The sequence below is a fragment of the Thunnus maccoyii genome, chromosome 1 (assembly GCF_910596095.1).
Source record: "Thunnus maccoyii chromosome 1, fThuMac1.1, whole genome shotgun sequence".
Classification (NCBI taxonomy): domain Eukaryota; kingdom Metazoa; phylum Chordata; class Actinopteri; order Scombriformes; family Scombridae; genus Thunnus; species Thunnus maccoyii.
This window is the reverse complement of record NC_056533.1, coordinates 24,401,069-24,422,922: the sequence shown is the minus strand read 5'-3', so window position 1 is coordinate 24,422,922 and position 21,854 is coordinate 24,401,069. Positions and strand designations below refer to the sequence as shown.

Below are 21,854 nucleotides of genomic sequence, written 5' to 3'. Positions count from 1 at the left end.
TCAGGAACGCCTTGAGGGAATGTCTTCAGATTTGGCACAAATGTCCACTTGGACTCAAGGATGAACTGATTAGAAGTTGGTGGTCAAAGGTCCCTGTGACTTCACAAAACACGTTTTTTTGCCATAGCTCAAGGATTCATGCTAATTATGACAAAGTTTCACACAAATGTCTAATAGGATTGAATGATGAAGTGATTACATGTCATATCCAGAAGGTCAAAGGTCAACTTCACTGTGACATCATATTGTTCTGCATAAACACTTTTTCTGGCCATTATTCAACACCGTAACTCAGGAACAGAAGGAGAGATTGTGACCATATTTCACATTTGGTCAGATACTGAATTAGTGACACTAATCTTGAGTGCCCAAGATGAAACTGTGGTGATTTTATCAAATTCCTTCCTTGTAGGAGGAATCCACTAGACTATGCACTTAGCCCCTAAGCTACATCTTAACTGTAAATCATGCTTTATTAATGTCAAAAAGCTTGTTTAACATTATGCGTCTGCCCAAAGATACAGCTGTTACAGGAAAATACTGTACATGTATGTAATAAATTTGATATCAAGGCCAATTTGCAGTTATTTAGTTATTTGTTCCCCAACTCAAATATTGTTTTTAGTATACCCAGTTAGTTTTGTGGTGTCCTGGCTGGAATGTACACTGAATACAGTTAAAACATCTTTACTCTTCCTCACATTGAATGGGTTGGTGGATTTTTTTTTATAGTGACAAAACCAAGCCAAGCATTATAGTCATTCACACTGTTCAGCACTACACACAAGTTGAAAGTCACTATTCTCTCGATTTATCTAGCTGATTAATAACCTCATTCAGTCAATCACACATCATAAGCAATAGCCAGTGAAGAATTCCATATTTGGAGGCTTTTTATTCTGTGATGCAACAATTGATACTGTAACTATTCAGAAACAAGCTTTTCAACCAGAAAATAAAGATGATATCATTAAAGTGGAAAAACACCAAGGAAACATTTAACAGTTATTGATGACATGTGAGACAATGGCAAAACCACCAAAGAGCAAACATCTATTTTGTTAGAAATTATTAATTAATTAATTAATTTTCCAATAGCTTTGATATTAAATAGATAAGTCACAAAGAGTTTTTTATAACCTTCTTGAGGTGAAATGAGGTAGCACAAATTGAAATTTTGAACAAAGCGCATTTTTAAACAGCAGCCTCTGTGTTTGTGTGTTCTATGTTTGTAGCCTCTTCTTTTTTTTCTTCACTGGACTGTAGATATTTTCATCACTGCTCCCCTGCTGAAAGCAATCAATCAGCATCTTGTCTTAGGCTTCAGTGACGCAGGTAAAGGAACTGAGCAGGTCAACACAAGGGAATATTTCAGGCTTGATTTGTGAAGAGGCAGCATCGTGTTGAATGAGCATGTGCTCAAACTGAGGCTGCTGTAAAGGTTCTCAATGTCCTCACTGAGTGTACTCTTATTCCAGATGGACAAGAACAAATATTTAAATATTTAAGTGAGGGAATGGTGTGTGAAGAAGTGTAGCCATCATTATGTTTTATGTTAAGTAAACAATGTCTGAGTAGGGCTTGGAACCTTGGAAATAGCAGTATTACAAAATCATGTTTTAATTGTTATACAACACTCAAGCAAGTAAATTGTTCATTTTCATGGCTTTTTATACAATCTATCATATATTTTGCTTATGCAATTTAAAACCAGTTTGTGTAAAAATGTATTAGATTACCACTTTGTAATTTTCTAGCTTTTAAAGGTGCAGTGTGTAGGATTTAGTGGCATCTAACGCTGAGGTTGCAGATTGCAGCAAACTGTATACCCCCCTCCCCAACACCCACCCTGCCCCTTCCAAGCATGTAGGAGAACCTACGGTGGCTGCGAAACTCGTGAAAAACACGAAAGGCCCTCTCTAGAGCCAGTGTTTGGTTTGTCCATTCAGGGCTACTGTAGAAACATGGCGTGGTGGAGCAACATGATGGGCTCCGTGGAAGGGGACCCACTCCCTATGTAGATATAAAGGGCTCGTTCTAAGGAAACAAAAACACAACAATTCTTATTTTCAGGTGATTACACACTAATTAAAACATACTTATGAATATGAATATGTTAATATTATCAATGTTTTGTAACCTAAGGCCCACTTCTGATTGTTAAAAAATTTCCGAGAACCACCTTCCCAAATAAATGAGAAAAAAAACATAACATGACAAAAAAGGGAAAAAAAATCAACTGGGTTGTAAATATGTATTATGCCACTGTAGCTGTAATGACCAAAATAAATACTTTCTTTACCCTCAGTGAGACACTTGGGCTTGCTTCTGGGAAATAATAAGATCAAGTCATGGTGGGATGGGTGAGAGGCTAACACGCAGAGTAGCATTCAAAGTTGCTTTCAGTTTGTTCCTTGCCTTTCATTTTGTGACAGTCACAAGGGAAAACCTTGACTCACATAAATAGGTGGTGGTGAAAGGCAAAAGAAATTTCATTGCCTGTTTTGACAGAGAAGGATATTGTCTGGCAGTCAATATCCAAGGTCAATAAGGTCACCTTGTGTGAGGTGAAGTTCCAGGCAGCTATCTGCTGATTCTTCCATCAGTTCATTTTCCAACACAGTGGACAGAGCCATGTCTCCTGAAGCAGGATCTACAGAGAAAGGGTCCAAAATCCAAAGGTTTCTATGTCATGGGTCCACTGGGAAGCAGTCTGCAAACTTTCGTGACAACTGAGTCAAATTCTGGGTTATAGCACTAAATATGTTGACATGAGGAGAGGCTTCCAAAGTTTCACTTAGTAGTGACAACATGTCAAATCGTCCCTCCTGGACTCTTAAGTTCCAAAGAATAAGTTTTTTCTTAAAGCCCTAAATTTTGTCTGAAACGAAAAACACTGTGCCTTGCAGTGATATAACTGGTCAAATACATCTCATTAGTAAGCCGATTTTGCACAAAAGTTACCATCAGTGGAATGCTCAGAAAGAGGGGAGTGCTGCTCTTTCAGAAATGTCTGCACTTCTTTTCTCAGCTCAAAATGATGTTAAGCACATGTCCTCTTGAAAGCCACCTTACTTCAGTGTGGTACAAGAGCTGCAAATGATCTGTTTAAAGTCTTTCTCTCAGAGCAGCAAAACACCTTGAGTGACTTGAGTGCATTTTTCTTAATATGGTAAACAGTTTTCACAGCCACGTTCATGACTTCACGCAGTTCTGGTGATATCTGCCTTGTTGCTTTCCCTTCGTAAGAAACTGTGTGTCTACTTGGCGTCTGGTGCCCTCTCTTGGATCTGTCTGACAACACCATGATGTATTCCTGTCGTTGATGCAGCGCCATCTGTGCAAACACCTGTATAGTATTTCCAGTCAAGACCTTTTTCGGTGAAGTAATCATCAAGGCAGCACATTACATTATCTGCTGTTGTTCCTGTAGGAAGCTCTTTGCAAAACAGTAGATCCTTGTGAAGATTACTGTCCCTGCAGTATCTTACAAAAGCTAACAATAAAGCGGCATTGCTAACTTCAGGCGACTGGTCCAGCTGTATGGCAAAGTATAGACTTGCCTTTATTCTTTCCACAAGTTGGCATTCGATGTCATCACTCATGTCAGCAATTCTTCTGCTCATGGTGTCATTGGAGAGTGATATTGACTGAATTTTAGTTGCAGCTGCCTCCCTCAGTAACTCTCGGCATATCCACAGCACTAAGCAAAATAAGCTCCTCTGCGATGGTAAAGTGTTTCTTGCTACGAGCTACACAAACAGAAAACATAAAGGTAGCTTTCAGAGTTGCTTTTGACTGAGTTGTTAATGTTGTGATGACTTTCTGTTGTGCCTGAAGCCCGTCCCTTTTCCTTAAGAAATGTTCTTTTGGTTTCCCAACACATCCCAGGTGCTTTGTGTTTAATTGTCTTTGGAGCTTTGATGGTTTTAGTGCCTCATTTGACAAGATTTCACCGCATTTAACACACTGTGCTTTCAGCTCAGCATCACTGTCTGTCATTATGAATTATAATTTAATATATTCAGGGTCATATTTCCTCACCACACAGTTTGGAGCTTTTACTGGTGCAGGGTTGTCTCCCACATCAATTTTTTGTTTCAAAAACCAATCCATTTTGTGTCACTGTATCTGAGGGAACGTTAGCTAGCTAACAGTGGCAGTCTTTACCTGATGATGTGTCCTGACTGGCATGGTGATATTCAAACGTAACTGGTCGTTGAAATTATGCATTTGAATTTGATGTTGTTTATTCATGTGGATTCTTGAGTTCATTTAGATATAAAATTAACTAGCTTTGTAAATTACCTTGTGAATTACTAAAAAAAATTATTTCTAATTTTAAAAGAACCATTTGGCAGTACCACTGCCTCCATGGTCCACTAGTTGAGAATAGCTGCGTTAAACACTTTGGCAGGTTCAAAAGAGCCTGTAGTGTCAAAAGGACAGTGGTGGGAAATTTTTTTACACCGTTTGACTCTGCACAAGTATTTAACAATTTTTGTATTGAGAGCTTTCAAACCATCTCTGTGTATTAAGGACCAACAGACAGTATGACCTTTTATCTCAGATAAAGATGCAGAACTAGAGGACATAAGAACACTTGTTGAAAAAGAAAACGTCCAAAAATATCCAGATGAAGTAAATAGAAAGAGATTTTCCACAATATGGCAAAACTGTTGCAGTGTTTTCTTTGTGGATCAGTGCAATGTGAATTCACCAAAGCTCACAGAGCAACCATATGATAATCGTACATTACTTAAGAAAATGATGAGAATTCTGATCTCCATTTAACTTTATTTAAACTCAGAAGTTCTAATTTTACCTGGCACGTGGTTACCTCACAAAACGGGGATTTTTCAGTGCAAATGGGGGATGTGCCAACATGTTTTTGAGTGCTAAAAGCTGTGGTCAAGATGAGTGGTTTGCTTCACCATTGACTTACACCACTATTATCAGCATTGACACCTAATGTTTGTTACTGGAATTTTACATTAAATTACGTTAAGTTTTGGTCTATCTCTGTGTGAGTTTAGAGAAAATCATTTTCAGTGTTAGGTTGATCCAGCGAGATGCCAGAATAAGAAAATTTTGCATGATGTCAATGTTGTGGGGTGCTACAACTATAAATAGCTGAGATCTCTTAAGCAATTATGAGCCCACACTTGGACCTCAGCACATACACCACTGAAACTTGTCCTCTTTAATAATATAAGACCTTACATAAGGCATTTATATCTCCAACTCTGTGTCTAAGCCACATAAAGAAGTTAATAATTTAGAAATGTTATGTAACTGTTTTGCATATTTTTAAATCCTTCAGTGGCTTACAAAAACATGATCTAGAAGAAGCCCCTGTGTTAAGTGGAAGGTATGTTATCACCTGTGTGTGGGCGGACACACAGATTTCAGAATTTTAGTTTCCAATAATTAAAAAGTAGAAGTAATTTGTGTAAAACATTTTATTTTTAAAATAATTGCAATGCAGGCAATTGCTGTCTTCAATAAGCATGGCGGAATTTTCAGTATTAGTGTTGTAGCTAGCTACTACAAGACTTTGTGTGAAATGATAAAATATTTGCTTCAGATTTGTGTATAAAATGACTACAAACAGCATAAAAGCTTTTGTATTTGAATGTTAAGTTCTATCAGTCTACTCATTGCCCCCTTTCCATTCATGAACTGAATTCATTAACTGGGCAGGGTTGAGAGCGCTGCTTCATGAGGTAATGCAGCAATACTTCACATTAACTCCTACCATCTGTGTCCTCAAACAAAGCTATGAGGTCTCGCTCAGTCTGAACCTGAACTCTTGCCCAACTCACTGCTGTTGCCCGTCAGTATGGCAGCTGGCACTGACCGCACCAAAAAAATGTGTCTTGTCTGCACTAACACAGAAAAGGTACTCTACAGTGGGCACACATTCTTTCAATTCCCTCAGACTAATAAAATGAGGAATTCAGCAATCATTTTAAACAGCCTAACTCGTGTAACATTCATTGGGAAACTCGTGGCTTTGCTGGCGGGCACTCCAAACACTTAGAGGGGCTCTGTCTCCTCTTTCTTCTCCAAACATTCATCTTCTCCCTCTACTGATACCTTTACCTTTACCATCACCTAAACCACCCACTATAGATAGCTAATTGTTTGTTGTTGGCTAACAAGGTACTATAAATGTATAGTATGGTAATTTAGCAATGTTTGCATTAATTTGAATAACTATAAATGCCACCATATTAGTTGTTTTTTTTGTTTGTTTTGTTTTGTTTTTAACCATTATTGAAAACCTGTAATTTACTACTTTGTAATATTCTTTATTATTCAGATTAAGGTAGATGAAATTAACGTTTTCTGTGTTGCCATGTAAAGATGTAAAGAAGCAATTCTTTATTACATTCTCTCCTTATAGTCTCTTTAAAGATGAATTAATCAATATGTTTTATATTGACATTGAATCAAATCATTACTGTATATTTAATGTAAAAGAGTTTGCATGAGGTAACAAACCATCCAAAAATGACCAAAACCATACTTTATACTTTGGTTCTTACTGCTTTCATCAGACCTGTTCCCAGCTGTGGCAGGCAACTGTTACAGCGAAAAATCATGTACTGTGCGCCACCTGCCCAAACTGCAGACAAAGGCAACTAGCTGGTCAAAAAAGTCCAACATCTAGCAAGTTGAAGACCTGGATAGTCAGGAGCTTAAGTGAATTTTGGAGACACATTTGGCAGGTCCAGAGTGTCAGATGAGTAGAAGGCAACATGCACATCATTTGTTTGTGGTGCAGGGAATCAATTCCCCCGAAGATCCAATTCCAGAGAAAAAAGTCAATTCCTGCCATTCCGGTCACAAGGACCTTTCTCAAGACATATCAATCACAAAATGGTCCAGAACGTCAAAAATATTCTAAACCCAATGAGATAAAAGTTTGTAAACTCCCACCCAACAAGCACTAAGAGATTAATTTATACTGCATCTTTGAATAATGGGAAAAAAATCAAGAAATGTAGGTGGTGTGGTAAATGCTACAAAGAGGGCAGTAACAGAAGGGGATTGCACAGGTGATGGGAGAGAACAAGAAAGCCTTTGCTATAGATTTTTCAACAAATTAACTACTGTGCAAGATAGTGAATAACAATAGCAAAACAGAGGAAGGCCCTGGCAGTGTGGGTGAGATGCTCCCTTGCCATTTTGTCTGTCTTTAGTGGGCTTTGAAATAGAGGACCTGCCAATTTGAGTTCTTTCCTTGAATGCCCATAGTCAATCTTTAGAAAGGTGGAGTCACTGTGATGTACATTAAAAAGGAAAGAGTCAAACTTAGTAAAATATCTGAGATGGGAAGTAAGTAACAATACCATTATTTTATTGATACCTGTATTGATACTGATGCTGCCTATTGATATTTATACTCGGCAATAAAACTCTTTTATTGTTTTTTTTTTTTTACATAAAATTATGTAAATAATAAAATAAAAGTATATTTTCAAGTATATTTGCAATTATTAGCTTTGTTTTATTACTTCTGAAAAAAAAGTATATTTCTAGTGCTTTTATTGCTTTAGTAAAAATAAATAAAACTGTAGAAAAGCAGTAGAGCAACAGCTACTTGGAAGCTAATAGCAAAAGATACCTTTACAGGGCTCCAGTCTGCTGCCATTAAGTCACATTTTGCAACTAGTTTTCAAGACAATAGGATTCAAATTTATATTTAGGTGCACCAGTTCTCCTTATAAATGTGCCAATGGTGAGGGAGAGAGAATTAATGGTAGTTACTGTGATGGCTATTGTGGTCTAGCTTACACGTGGTAAGCATTCAGGAAAAACAACAGGCCTTCTCCTCCAGATGGAGGTTCATGTGTTGAGAGCAGTGACTCAACGTATGTGCACAGGTTGCTAGTAGCTTCAAAGATGGGTAAGACATCAGATGTGATGGAGCATTTGAAAGTGCATAGCATTCATTTAAAAGCAGAGAATTGCTTAATTTTCACAGCACAAAGGCCGTCGGACCACATTAGCCAGCCATTGCTTCCTTATGTTAACGCAAGAGGTAAAACAAATTCAAGCGGTGTTGCTTTCTAAAGTTAAATAGCTATAGTTGTATTATCTGATAACAAGTTAGTTTGATTTGAGGTCAACTTGTTTTGTTATTCTGGGCATCAGAGGTACTTGCAAACTCGATCCCAGGGAAGTGGACAGGCAGCTCAGAAAGACAACAAATTTAGGGCATATTATCCCATTAGGTTGTTAATGTTGCTCCTCTTGCAGTGTAAGCTGTAATTTCATTCACTTTGCTAAAGTTATCCCACTCGTCCAAATATTTAAACCTGTCTACCATACGTGTAAGTGATACTGTATGAACAGAACCATGATTTTGTGGGCAAAACTTATGAATGCTCATCATAAACAGGCAGCTAGATTTAGAGAAACAGTTTATTTCAGAGTAGGAAAACTGAAAATGCATCCCAATAATGAGAGAATGAATGAAATGAATACCAACAGCAGCACCAGCTGTTCAGGACTCCATCAGTATTTCAGTTCTTCCAATCAAGGCTAAAGTAGAAAATGTTTTAATTGTCCCAGAGTCATCTCAGCACACAGAAAAGTCTCACAAGAAGTCATAACAGCGAGCAGGAGTTCCCTTTTTGGTGAGTCCCATGTTGAGGTCTTAAAACATATTACATCAGCGTTTAAAACTAATTAAAAATGGATGTTAACCTCATACTGATTACACTTTGTACTGACTGCTGGATGGGGAAGGGTGTAGTCAAGTTGAGCAGCTTGACTTGGTTGTGGGTCCTTTATGTACAAAAGTTAGAAGTTGCCATTTAGAAATCAAAGTGCAATATTTTTGTTACTTTTGTTTAATAACTTTACCAGAGACCTATTTTTATATCTGGCAACCACATGAGTTGAAAACACTGCAGAAGACCTTTCGCTCCTAATGTATAGATGCTCACTCCTGTTGCTCTCTTCTGCCATCATCTTTGTTCACACAATGTTAAAAGGTCACATGAAAAATGCATGAATGTGGCTGGAGGATCTCACCACTCGTGCATGAGGAAGTGACTGAGTACACAGTCTTGCTCTGTCAGATACGGGGAAGGATCTCAGTAGGCTAGCTAAAACAGTTTACCTGGCTTCCAAGGAAATATCTGATTTATTTTTGGACTGTCGACTGAAAGCTACACAAACTATTGTTGGTTTCCATTGAATTGTTTTTTCACCTAGTCTCTACACAAACATGTCTGTTTAAAATTTACACTTATTTACCAGATGTTAATTGTGAGTGTGGTCTCTGTTCAATGTATGTATGATGATATAAACATAAAACAAATAAAACAACCAATAGTCAGTATTTCCTATAAATGGAAGCAGGAACTTTACTTACCATTTGCATTCAAGAGCAGAAAGAGCATTCAGAAAGTGAAAAAGCAGTGCTTGCCCCTCCCTTATTACCATGACTAAGATAATGAGGGAGGGCACAGACTAGCTCCTATCCCCCAAACTGCTCCAGTGGAACTGCTCAGTGGCCAGCAGATCAGATTGCAGTTGCTCTCAAATGTAAATATTTTCTGATTTCTTTAGTCTTCTATGGCAGTAAACTGAATATCTTTTTAAAAATCAGACCAATTTTTATTTTTTTTAGTTATGTTCAAGATACTTAAAACTCAGTATTTAATTGGATGGACATCTTCTTCAGAAAGCATTTGATACTGTGAATAATTAGATTTTACTAAATAAATTACACTCCTTCCAATTTTACCCTTCAGTTTTAAAGATTATTTAATATTATTTATTTAACTGATCCCCGGTGATAAAAATGTAACCTCTGCCCCTGCTGTTTGTAATATTGGCGTACCTCAGGGAAGCATATTCGGTCCACTACACTTCTTACCTTATTATTAATGATTCATCTACCATAGGTATTTTTATATTTAATATTTTTTGGCCTACTTTATGCTGATATTGGTATTAATAACTGTCTGCTGTCTTCTGATTGTACATCCTTATTTATTGGTAAATCATGAAATTTTTAAGGTTTAAAAAACCCAGAATGTTTGTATTTTTCATTTACTGAGGAAACTAAAATCAGAAACTATATCTTTACAGTCAAATCAGGCCACATCTTACTCCCCCTGATTCAAATACATATCATCATGTATTTATACAGAACATATTGAAGAAATTGTTAAACTCTCACCAAATCATATGAAATTAAGAAACCTCCCTGGACTCACCACTCTGTAGCTTGATCACAACGTAAAGCTCCGACGTACTATAATAATACAGCTCATTTAGGGAGCCTAACTACATGTCTCCCTTTTTCCTCCTTTACTGTATTATTTAACCTGGATTGTTTGAAATACCTCCTCCTCTCCACAATTTAAACTTTTACAAAAGGCATTTTCTACTACTACAAAATTGTAATAATTAACATGTCTTCAGTTACAACCATATTTTTTTATCTCTCTTATATGTTGTGCACATTTTATGAAGTATTGTTTTTTGTAACAATTGTTTGTTATTTAACCCCTCATCTGTATATGTAATGTTTGACACATTGCCACCACTGTTTTCTTTTTGTCTTGTTTTATTAGGCTGTGCTATCCTATTGTTCCTTTATCCTCTCTAGCATTTGTTGTTTTTCATGTTAAAAATGAGAATTAATAAATGCTAGCCAACCCTGTTAATTGCACTCAAATTTAATTGATTCAGCTGATCAACTGATTACTTAAAAAACAAACAGAAACAAAGATAAGAGATGTTGATTGCACTCACACACTTTGCAGTTATTGTTTGTTTCATACCTTGTTCTTTTTGCCATCTTAAAACACTGGATATCAGTGGGTTTCTTTTTTATTCCATCTATATGTGGCGAGTATTTTGATACCAGTTTTGTCATACAAAGTGATATGCAAAGTATAATTTCATGCAATATTCCTCTGTCTCATAATTTCTCCAGTGGCCGTGTGAAACCATTGCTTGGACGATTCAGCGAGCTTGAAGCCCTGCTGTCTAACATGAACATTAAGCCAGGCAGCATTGATGCTGTCCTGTTGGATGCTGGCTGCTCCTCCATGCAGATGGACCAGGGAGAGAGAGGCTTCGCCCTCAGCAAGGATGGGCCCTTGGATATGAGAATGGATGGAGAGAGGTGAGAGATTATTGGGATTTTTCTGCATTAACAAAACTGGACATAAAAACCAGCAGACTTAATTTTCCTAATAAATCATGTTGGGAGACCCTGGATATTCAAAGTGACTGGTGCCTTGAAATTACTTCTGTACTCATTAGAGCAGTAATGTAAGTGCAGCTAATGGTAAGGGGTATAGCTAACATGGGAACGTGCAAAAAACATTGGTACTCATTCAGAAAACAAGTGTTTTTATTTCTTCTGTTCAATTTGTTCATAAAGTTGAATAAAGCAGTAATGGGAAACTTTTAATTTGTTTGTTTAACTGCCTAAAACAACATATGTTTTCCACACAAGCAATCTGTTCTAGTCCTATAAATAAAGGTAAGACCCCTCCCCTATATTTCACTGAACATTACATTCTTTTGATCAGTCCATTTTCTTTTAAATAATGGAATAGACTCCCTAACACGATGGCAAAGACATTTTTTAGAGTCACTTATTCCAATCTTAGCTTCCTGATTTCCCTCTTTTAATGTTTCTCATTCTCGCGAGTATGGCAGTGAAAAATTACTGCTCCACTGATTCCTCTATTTGACAGATCTCACATAATCTTGAGGAACGTTTGTTACACGCATCACACCACTAGCCTACTCAATTCTTGATTGGCCAACGGCGCATGCCAATATTCTCCGATGTGTGCAAGGGGAGGGGGCTATGCTGTGTGCCAGAGAGAGAACATAATTCATAATACAACAATTATCCAAAAAAAGATTGAAATTTTATTTATTTATTGATTATTTATTTACTGTTTTTTTTCACCATTTGCCTGATTGGGCAAGGGAGTTGCCAGATTTACTAGCCCGGCTTGGCATTTTACTTGACCTGGGCAATCGGGCAAACCTTATTGATGAACTATTGGTATCATGGTTATACGGAAGACTGAAAAATGCGGTTTAAACACCTCCTGTTTAAACTAGCTGTTGAGACAGTGTTTGCATGGTTGCGTGTACAAATTTTATGTGGGTTTGACACTGGAGAACACGATTCATACCCCGTCCCCCACCAATAGTCAGCAATGGTTTCTTTTAACCATGAAGGCTTTCTCTCCCTAATTTTAACCATGACTAGAACCACTGGGGTCACATATCAGGAAACACTGAAAACGTCAAATTCCACTTTTATGAGTTATGAGGATTTGTTGCTATTGGTGCTGTTGACTTGTACAATTAAAATGCTAATAAAGGAATTTAATTTAATATTTGAAGTTAAGTTGAGATAAAAGCATCACTGAATTTGATTTGTACTGCTTATGTAACAAAATCATGAATATGAAACATTACTTGGCAGACTGTGTTACCATTTCCTTTTTGTCATGGATCATGTAATTAACAATAAAAAACTGCTCTTAAACTATAATTAGGACTGGGTTCTGTCATAGCGTGTGTAAGACAATATATGACACGTAATGATATGTTTATTAAGAAACAATGTCACCGTTTCATTGTTTACCAGAGACCAAATTTATTGGATCCTTATCAAAAATGTTTGTTTTAGTTATGTGTGTATTTAAATAAATTAATATTGACTGTTATATTATTATCAGATTTTTTCACTCACTATCAGTCGGGCTATACTTTGAAGTAACATATTAATATACGGCAGTAAGTGTACAAAAATGCAAAACGGGCTCTCACAATGGAATTTGAATAATTAATATTCAAATGTTGTCATTACTCTACTATTATAATCATATTTTTGCAGCCATATAAAGAGAATAAATTATATATAATATAATATACAGTATAATCTAAAAACCCTGTGCAGACATGTCAAGTAGAGTCATGCATGTCTTTTTGATATTTACCAAGCTCAAATTTCCGTGCATCCATATACTGTATATTACAAATTAAGGATTCTTGAATGTTTTCTAAAATATATCTAAAAATCACATTACAATGTCAGTATAATATGCAAAGCAACCAGCTAAGATAACCCCATTATGAGCTACAAGCTGCATTTCTCATTTTTCATTCCCTCACAATCATTCTATTCATAACTGTCAGCCATAAAGGTTTTCAGCTGTATCTCAGGGTTGTCAGGATTCGCCACTGTCAGCAAGGACATGACGTCAAGCAGCTTAATTGGGCTTCTCTTTGTGCGTAGGTACCCCGACATGCCCTGCGCTGCTGACGTTGTGAATACCTTAGATCAACAGGCTCTTGCATCCATCCTCACTGCATATGGGGAAGAGAGACACGCCAGGAAAATAGCTTCAGCCATTGTGGAGGCACGCCGTGTCAACCCCATCACCCGGACACAGCAGCTGGCCAGCGTGGTGGCAGGTAGCTAGACACTATCCTGATTAATTCCCCGCAGCATTCTGGAGGCTGTAAGGGAAAATAAAACACGAGTGGAGTTATTAAGGCTGTCTCCCGGTGGGACATATTTGTCACAGAAAATTACGTGGACTGTAATCTCGTCCTCTCTCCTGCCTGTGTTTTTGGTGCCTTTCTTCCTAACCTTTCATTTTAGAGATAAAGATGAGACAAAGACAGAGCCAGAGGTGGCCAGTGCCTTGAAAACAAACAGTATCTCACATACAGTCCCACCCCACCCCTCTCTATTTTTTCCCCCCCATTTCTCTGCTCACAAATATGCAAACACACCTGACACAAATGCAAACACCCACATATGCTCACACACATGACACACTTGTGCATAAAGCCGGGATTACATTGTTTGTCTGCACTGACTGTTTTTTTTTAGTCGTATGCCTCCAGATTTGAGCTGCTGAACGAGTGAGATGTTGTTTCACTAGTTATTGCACAGAGCAGTATGTGCGTCAGTGTCACCCTGGGAGAACAGGTGCGAGTAAGAGCAGCTGTTTGATCTTTTTTTTTTTTTTTTTTTTTTTTTTGAAGAGCATAGCAAGTCACTGCCGATGTTTATTCAACACAATCCAAGAGGTCTTGATTTAAGAAAGTTCTATGGGGGGGGGGGGGGACCTGTGACCAATTGTGACAGCATTGCTGACAAGAAAAACTTTGCAGTCTGAGGAGAAATGATGAGGGCTTATGTGAGGAGGGGGCACATTAATTTAGGGATGCAGCGGTATTAAGACATTGTGTAAGAAAAGCTTTTTGGTCATATTTTCCCTCCTCTTCATTTCATTTTCACACTCACTTTTTTTCCAGTTGATGTATCTCTGTTACACACTGTTCAGTAGTTCATTAATGTCTAGATCAATATTTAATTTCATTATTATTTTTTTTAACAAATACTGAAGCAAATGATGACTACATCTATGTATGGCTAAAGTGGAAATTAGGCTTGTTCACATGCACCCAGTTCTACAATGATTGAGATTTCTAAAACAAAAATATGCCCACGCACAACTTTATAAATCTGACAAAAAGAATACTTAGGAGTTTTTCCATCTTTGTGCGTACACATGGTTTTAGTCACTGGACTTGTTTGCTTCACATCACTTGTTATTAAGACAGATGAATAGAGCTCACATTACAAAGTTTCAGGCTGATTTATTCCGGATATGTCTGTCTTTGAGCAACATCAATTTAAAATATGAGTCATTTAGTCATTAAAGCCTGTTGTGAACATTTTATATATTAATTCTAACATCTTACTATGTCTGCAGACTTTCAACAGCTCCTACTGTATAGTCACTTTCTGTCTCTAGTGGGGATTTATGTATGTTTGGCACAGTTGTTCTTCAACTGTTTATCCAGCGTGGTGTAAATACTGGCGCAGTGTCCAGAGGACTTCCGTTGATATTGGACGATTCTGCAGGACATGATTTGTGTTCAGTGCCAGTGTTCATTGCTGTACTGCAAGAGTAAACGGTGTGAAGGTGGGGGTGGTGGATGGAATTGAATCACATTGATAAACGTCATTTTAATTCAATAGTTTTTTATGCTTAATACATTGGAATCATCCATGAAGGCTTTCTCGCCCTGTGTTTATGTTCTTTTTTATCCTTTATTATGTGGCACTTTGTAAAGCGTCTCTCAGTATGGGTGCTATAAGTTGAGTTGTTATAACACATTTTTGTGCATCTGGCCCCAGCATGGAACAGGAGTTTCTACGATATAGTAAAGGAAGGCCACAAAAATAATGCAAGTGACTTCAACACAGAATACCGTAGGCCACCATGGAGACACATTATCTATGGCATACACCGGTGATGGTAACAGAAAAACCCTTAAGCCAAGAACTGTTTGTTTTTGTTCTAAAAGGTGCTTCAACAGCCCAAAGTGAAAATACAGCAGAGCAGCCTTAGCCATGTTTAACCCAGCGCATAACTGAAATGAAAATTTGTTTACTTTGCTGAACGAAAGGGCATCAGCCTTAGCTACTCCAAATTGTTGAATTTATTCAACATTAATTTATGTGCTTGCTAATACTGGCAATTCAAAAGCAGTTCAGAAAAACTTGTTAACAGAAGAACCTTGTTCAACAAAGTTTATCAACAGTTTCTTTTGTGATTATTCCTGGACGAATTGTTATATAAATGTCTGATAAATATAAATGTCCTTTTTTATTGTTACTAAGCTTTCTAGATATACTGATATATCTTCAATAGGCTGATATTAGCAGAAAGTTGATTTGTAATTTGAATAGAGCTGGGTGATAAAGCCAAAAAATTTAATCATATATCATTTGATTATCTATCATCAACTTTTACTCTCTTTTTTTCCCTGCAAAATACAGGATGGAAACATCATATTTTTAGGACATCATGTGCCAAACAGTTGAGCAACAATAATAAAGACCTGCACCACCTGTAAGGTTGTCATCATTATGCATAAAATAAGTTATCCCTCTCAGCTATGGACTGTCAGTAACAGACTGCTGCTAGAACACCGGCATCAAGTTTAATAATCAGTTTCAGCACAAATGGAGCTGAATGGTCCGTTCACCAAGTCATTCTTCTGCTGTTTGTTTCTTGACAAAATATATGCCTGATATATGCAGACAGCTGGCTGGTTAGCTAACACTAACTACCAGGTAGCTAGCAAGTAGGGACAGACTGAACAAAATAGAATCTGCAGTCTGTTCAGTCAACTCCCAGTGCTTCAACTCTTGTAACCAAAGCCCGCTTGCCACCTGGAGTTACAATAATCAATAATGTGTCGTGACTCAAGAAGTTTTAACTAAAAATAGCCTTATTTGTACGTGTTGTTATAACTCCATTTTAATGATTTAGACATTTTACGCATTGTGGAAAAACAGATTTTAAATAATCAAATTAATTCTATAAATTGACCAGCCCTATTTTGGGGAAAAATTTTCTTGTTTTTAAAGGCACGTAAATGTATTAAATGCACATATTAAATTATGATTTGAGCCACTTTCATATGTTCTCTTATGGCCAAGTCAAACCAGCATTTATAAAAGTAAAATATCTGAACAAATCAATTAAATTCAGTGATTTCAATGATAATAGAATTGCAACAATCAGTGAATCCTCTTTACAGAGGCAAAGTAAATCCATATGGAGCTGTGGCATATTCAGTATGGTGAATTGTGACACATAAATTTGCATTGTTGACCAACTGCAAACCATCTCATATGTGCTGGTATTTGAGGGAACGGAAGCCCTGCTGTAGTATCCACAGCTTCACAAAAGAGGAATGTTTTGCAGGCAGCTGTGAGAGAGGAGTCAGTGGTACAAATCATCTAGTAATACAAATAACTAGCTTGGTGAGCTATTGTAGTTGGTTTGTGTAAGCATATTTCTGGCTAGCTAACATATTATCATTTAACTTGCCAGCTACAACAGCTCGCCAACTATCCCCATGAGTAGTTACTAAGCCATCAAGCTTCCAGCACCGCCTATTTCACGAGTACCTGTAAATGCATTCCACTGTGCAACTTCATGGTGTGACCAGGCACTTAAATCTGATAAATTCTTGATTTCTGCTGATGCAACCTCAATCCAATATTTCTGTCACTCAAACTGAAACATTTTGACCTGGAAAAAAAAGTTGTTTCCAGTTGCCCTGTTAAAGTTGTTTTGAACATCAAACACAGTCAAGATCCTCATTGAGCTTATTGTAGATGAGACATAACAGACATCCACAGTTTCTATGTTTGATGTTTATAGCATGTATTAACAAACAAGAACAAGATTCTACAATAAGCTCAATGATTGCAGATGGTGTTGATAATTGTCTTATTTTGTCCAATGTAATAGATTCACAATGTTGTGGTTCCCTCTTAACTAACCGATTTTCCTTTATGTACACATCTTAATCTCTTCTTTTCTCCATGGATCTGTCTGTAGGACCTTTGAAAGATGAATTAGAGAGAGAGCACATGGCTTGGTGAGGCCAGACCAGAGCTGGTCCTTGCTGTGCAGGCATTGTATTGATTGCAGTGTGAGTCACACCTTGGGCTGTTTAGTGCAGGAGGAGAGAAATGCCACATCACTCACTTCTCTATTTATTGCAGTTTCTCTTTAGGTATATATAATTGTTTAATTGTTCTTTCGTCTTCTGCGTGGTGTTTATGGTTTGATCAAGCTGGGCCGTGCAATCTCTCCACATCAGTTAATTTCATGCTAATGTTTCCCAACTTTGCAGCAAATGTGCTGCAAATTTTCAGTCAATTTTTGGCCCTAACCTCTAATTTCCACATTTATTGACTCGTTTGTGGCTAAAATCAGATGCATTTTGCATCCAATGTGTTATTTATCAAACAGGTGCACAAGCCTGTAAATGCAGTTTTCCTGGCATCTGAAGTGTTTTCTGCATGTCTGCAGTGAGGCAAGTCCTTCTCCTTATTGTGAGGGAGGATCGCTCGAATAACTGGAAAAAGTTAAGTATGGAAAATCAGTGACAGCAGGCCCAGACTGAGTGCAGCAGTCAGAGAGCAATAACTACAAAAAAACATAATATTAATATTTCATTTTGGTATTTTTTTTAACAGTAATCGAGCCATGGGGAGTTGTTTTGTGCTCAATAAGATTTAACTTGAACTTGGCATTCATGAACTGAGAGATCATGAGAGGCATTTGGCTGCGTTTACCTCCGTGTTTTAGTGACACATCAGCCATATCAACACCATCTCCACCCTCCATCTGCTCTGCACGGAGGCTCTGATGGACCTGCAGCTCTCTCTCTCTGCACTGCTTACAGTGACTTGTATATATTTCTATGTCTTTTTTGTGCTATGCCTATATCTTTTTTTATTTCCTTTGAACTTAATTTAACTCCTCTTGAATAAATAATATAAACAGACCTACTGTGTCTATAAAGTCAAATGCAACTGGATTTATTTAATTATTGAAAATGTTTTCATTTAAGAGGTTTCTTCAGTTCTCCTGACTAGTGGAGAATTCCAGGCGTTTCAACCTCTTTCCTGTTATTCACACATTGATATCACCTGTGGGGTTGTTGAGGTCATGTATGAGTCATTAGGTCACATGAGAGTCTTCAGAGTCACATGGATCAAGGTATGAAATGATGGCGTGGTAGCTGATAAGTGGTGTAGCAGGTTCCGTCTTCGTTTATGGGTGGTTGTTCCAGTTTGACTCCTTTGCTCCTCCTTTCAAATGATCTGTCTTGTCTGTCCAACACGTGTATGTTGCTGACCTCAAAGTAGCGCCTCATCTCTTATATGGACGTAGACTGGAGAGGCTTGACCTGAAGTGTTGACCCTCTTGGCCCATGAGCTTGTTCAGCAGTTGTTTTGTCGTCTCAGTACATCAGTCTGTACACTTTTCAATGCATTGGACTGCAGGACTGCATATATTACATTGCCATACTTATTTTTTGTGTGTGTAAAATCCATTCGGCAGACTGAATGTTGATGTTATTATTCTGCTAAACCTTGGATTAAGTTGTCATTGTTATCCAAGGAGTGATTGGTTTAAGTTCAGTGCTGTAGTGATGGCAGTATCTGTCAGTACATTGGCCCACCACCTTGGTCCAGACTGAAATATCTCTGTAATTGTTGGATGGATTGCCACGAAATTTTGTACTGACATTCATGGTCCCCAAAAGATGAAACCTATTGACTTTGGTGATCCTCTGACTTTTCCTCTTGTACCACCAACAGGTCAAAATTTCAGATCGGTTTCTTTGTGTTACGGCCAAATACTTGCTATACTAATGACTTTCCCATTAACCTCCGCTGTACTTTTTGTTAAGCGCTAATTAGTTAATTTTAGCACAGTGTCTTGCTAAGCCAACATGAACATGGCAAACGTTATCTTGCATGGCTGTAGACACCTAATCTTGAATCTCAAATGTTCAATCCAAGACTTTCAATTTATTTTTATTCCTATATTGAAGTTATTAAAAATGAATAAATAATAAATAAATAGCTTTTTTGTATTTTTCTTTATGTAATTTTACTCTTTCTATTTGCAAATAAAAATAATAAAGATAATAAAATGTAATGCTTTAAACCTGAGTCCAGATCCACTCACAAAGTATTTCTTTGTCTCTAGGATCGTTTCCTGCAGCTGTTGTCTATGCACGTAAGGACCGTCTCCACCGATCTGCACATGTGGCCACTAAGACTTTCCAAGCTCTGCGCATCTTTGTGAATGATGAGCTGAACGAACTACACGCAGGTCTGCGTGCTGCCCAGGTAACACTGAGACCTGGAGGACGTCTCTGCGTAATTACCTTTCATTCACTAGAAGACAGACTGGTCAAACGTTTCCTCCAGGGAGACGACTTATCTAATCTAGATCAGTATCACTTCAGCCCGAAGAAACAAGGCAACGGGAAGCAAAAACTGGTGGAAAAAAGAGCAAGTGTTTATTGGCTTCCTGTGCAAAGAAAAGTGATCAAGCCAGAGAAGGAAGATGTACAAGAGAACCCTCGAGGACGCTCCGCAAAGCTCAGGGCAGCACTCAGACGTTAATTACGTCACACCAAGGATTTTGTGTCTTATCATCAGAAAATTTGGACTTATTTAAGAACAACTGTTTACACTGAATACTTGATGCAAGTGAAGCAAAAGTTATACCTGCATTTATGCAGTAATTTGCTTGCGGCGGATGCTACTATGTTGTTTGTTTTTTTCTGTAATTGTTAGTTTTCTTGTGTATGTGTGTGTGTGTGTGTGTGTGTGTACTCAGCTACACTAAAAATTACGTTTTTTACAGTTTCTAATTTAAAGCCTGCCTCTGCGGATACCCAGGGTTCAATTCCTGGTAGCGGCACCTTCAGCTTGGTCTTGTGTTGCAATGAGCACAGTTGGCCGCGTTTGCTGGTGGGAAGCCAGTGAGGGTTGTCTTCATCAAACACTGTACTGGTGATTTCTACTGGTTGGAGCACTGCCAGTGGGTCGGCTCTGGGAGTGAAAACATCAGCCTGCTAAATGGAGCGCTCTCCCATTGAAGCTCATTACTGGCAAAAGCGGCTGGTGACACCATATGTCACAGATGTAGCACGTGTCTGTCTGCAGTGACGAGGACTGCAGTGCATAGAAAACTGGACGTTACAATTTGGACAAAATGGAGAATAAAAACAAAGCAAAAAAAAAAGAAAAACTCAAAGTTCCACTTACTAGCTTTCAGAGCTTTCAACTGCATTTCATAGCAGTCATTCAGCGAGTGGAGCTGACTCAGAGAGAAATTTGCATATTTAGGTCACTTGATGACAGCTGACTCAGCTCTATTCATTTAATATAGACCACAAGTTGGGGTTGAAAGCTAGTAAGTGGGCCTTTGATACTAGATTGTTTTGGTACATGTACTGTTTCCAAAGGTCAAGAATGAACTTCCATGTTTTAAAGAACTACATTTTAAATCATGAAATAAGTAAACCTAATGAACTAATTAGAAGAAGTTGATTATGTTTACAGTTTATTACTTTAACTTTGGTTTCCAGAAGAAATCTCTCAACTTGCCTCAGCACTGAAGACCCTGCCCAAACTCAAGTGAGAGCCACAACTATGAACACAAAATTGTATGACAGCTGGTTTAAGTTTGAGGTTTTACCTAAAAATATAATTGTGATGAAAACTTTTTATACCCAAATAAAAATACAAGTATATGACCAGTTGGTTTCCTTTGTATTGGTTGCCTTTTTGTATTTTGAAGCCAATTTTTCACTCCAGTGCTACATTTTAAATACCTTTGGTTTGATAAAGCACTGTAATGATGGTAGGCAATGAGTTTAAAGAATAAGAAGTGTGATTGTACACACTTTTCTGAAGTCTTTAATCAGAAGTTTATAAGAAAAAAAGCAAACCTAAAGTAAAGATTTGTGATATATTTAATTTTCTTGACCTGCTCATGTTTGACAGAGCATCAAGTTGTTATTGCTGCAAAATCACCTAGAATATAGCACAAAAAAAACGAAGTCTGTATTTCCCCTGAACCTCCCTTGATGAGTAGCTCAAGTGAAACCTCTACTGTACCGTATGAATCAGTAATGCCACTAAATACTGAATGACGCAAGTGTCAGAAGTGGTGCTGAATGAGCTGGGTGGTTGTTCTTGAGCATTCTCTCACCTTCAGCTGTAAGCAGATGAGGTGTTTTGATCTTTACTATTTGACTTTGACTAATTGTAATTGCTCCATCAAGATTATTAACACTTTTTTCTTCTGTCTCAGTTTAGTGCACTCTAAATATACCCTTCTTGTTACCTTGGAAACTAAATAGCGCAAGCAACATTTAACCATGTCTAAAATTATATGCTGTATTAATCTAATATGAAATGATGCCATATCTTG

General features: G+C 37.6%; 1 protein-coding gene across 4 annotated transcripts in view; it reads left to right on the top strand.

Moving 5' to 3' along the window:
• The window catches only part of mettl15 (methyltransferase like 15), a 53,818-nt gene extending 32,641 nt beyond the window's left edge, over positions 1–21,177 (top strand). For all 4 annotated transcript variants that reach the window (XM_042412473.1, XM_042412546.1, XM_042412400.1 and 1 more), the window contains exons 4-6: positions 10,967–11,158; positions 13,304–13,482; positions 19,614–21,177. In XM_042412473.1, the coding sequence (XP_042268407.1) occupies positions 10,967–11,158; positions 13,304–13,482; positions 19,614–20,035 (793 nt within the window). In that variant the 3' untranslated portion in view covers positions 20,036–21,177. The remainder of the gene's footprint in view (positions 1–10,966; positions 11,159–13,303; positions 13,483–19,613) is intronic.
• Positions 21,178–21,854: the final 677 nt, after the last annotated feature.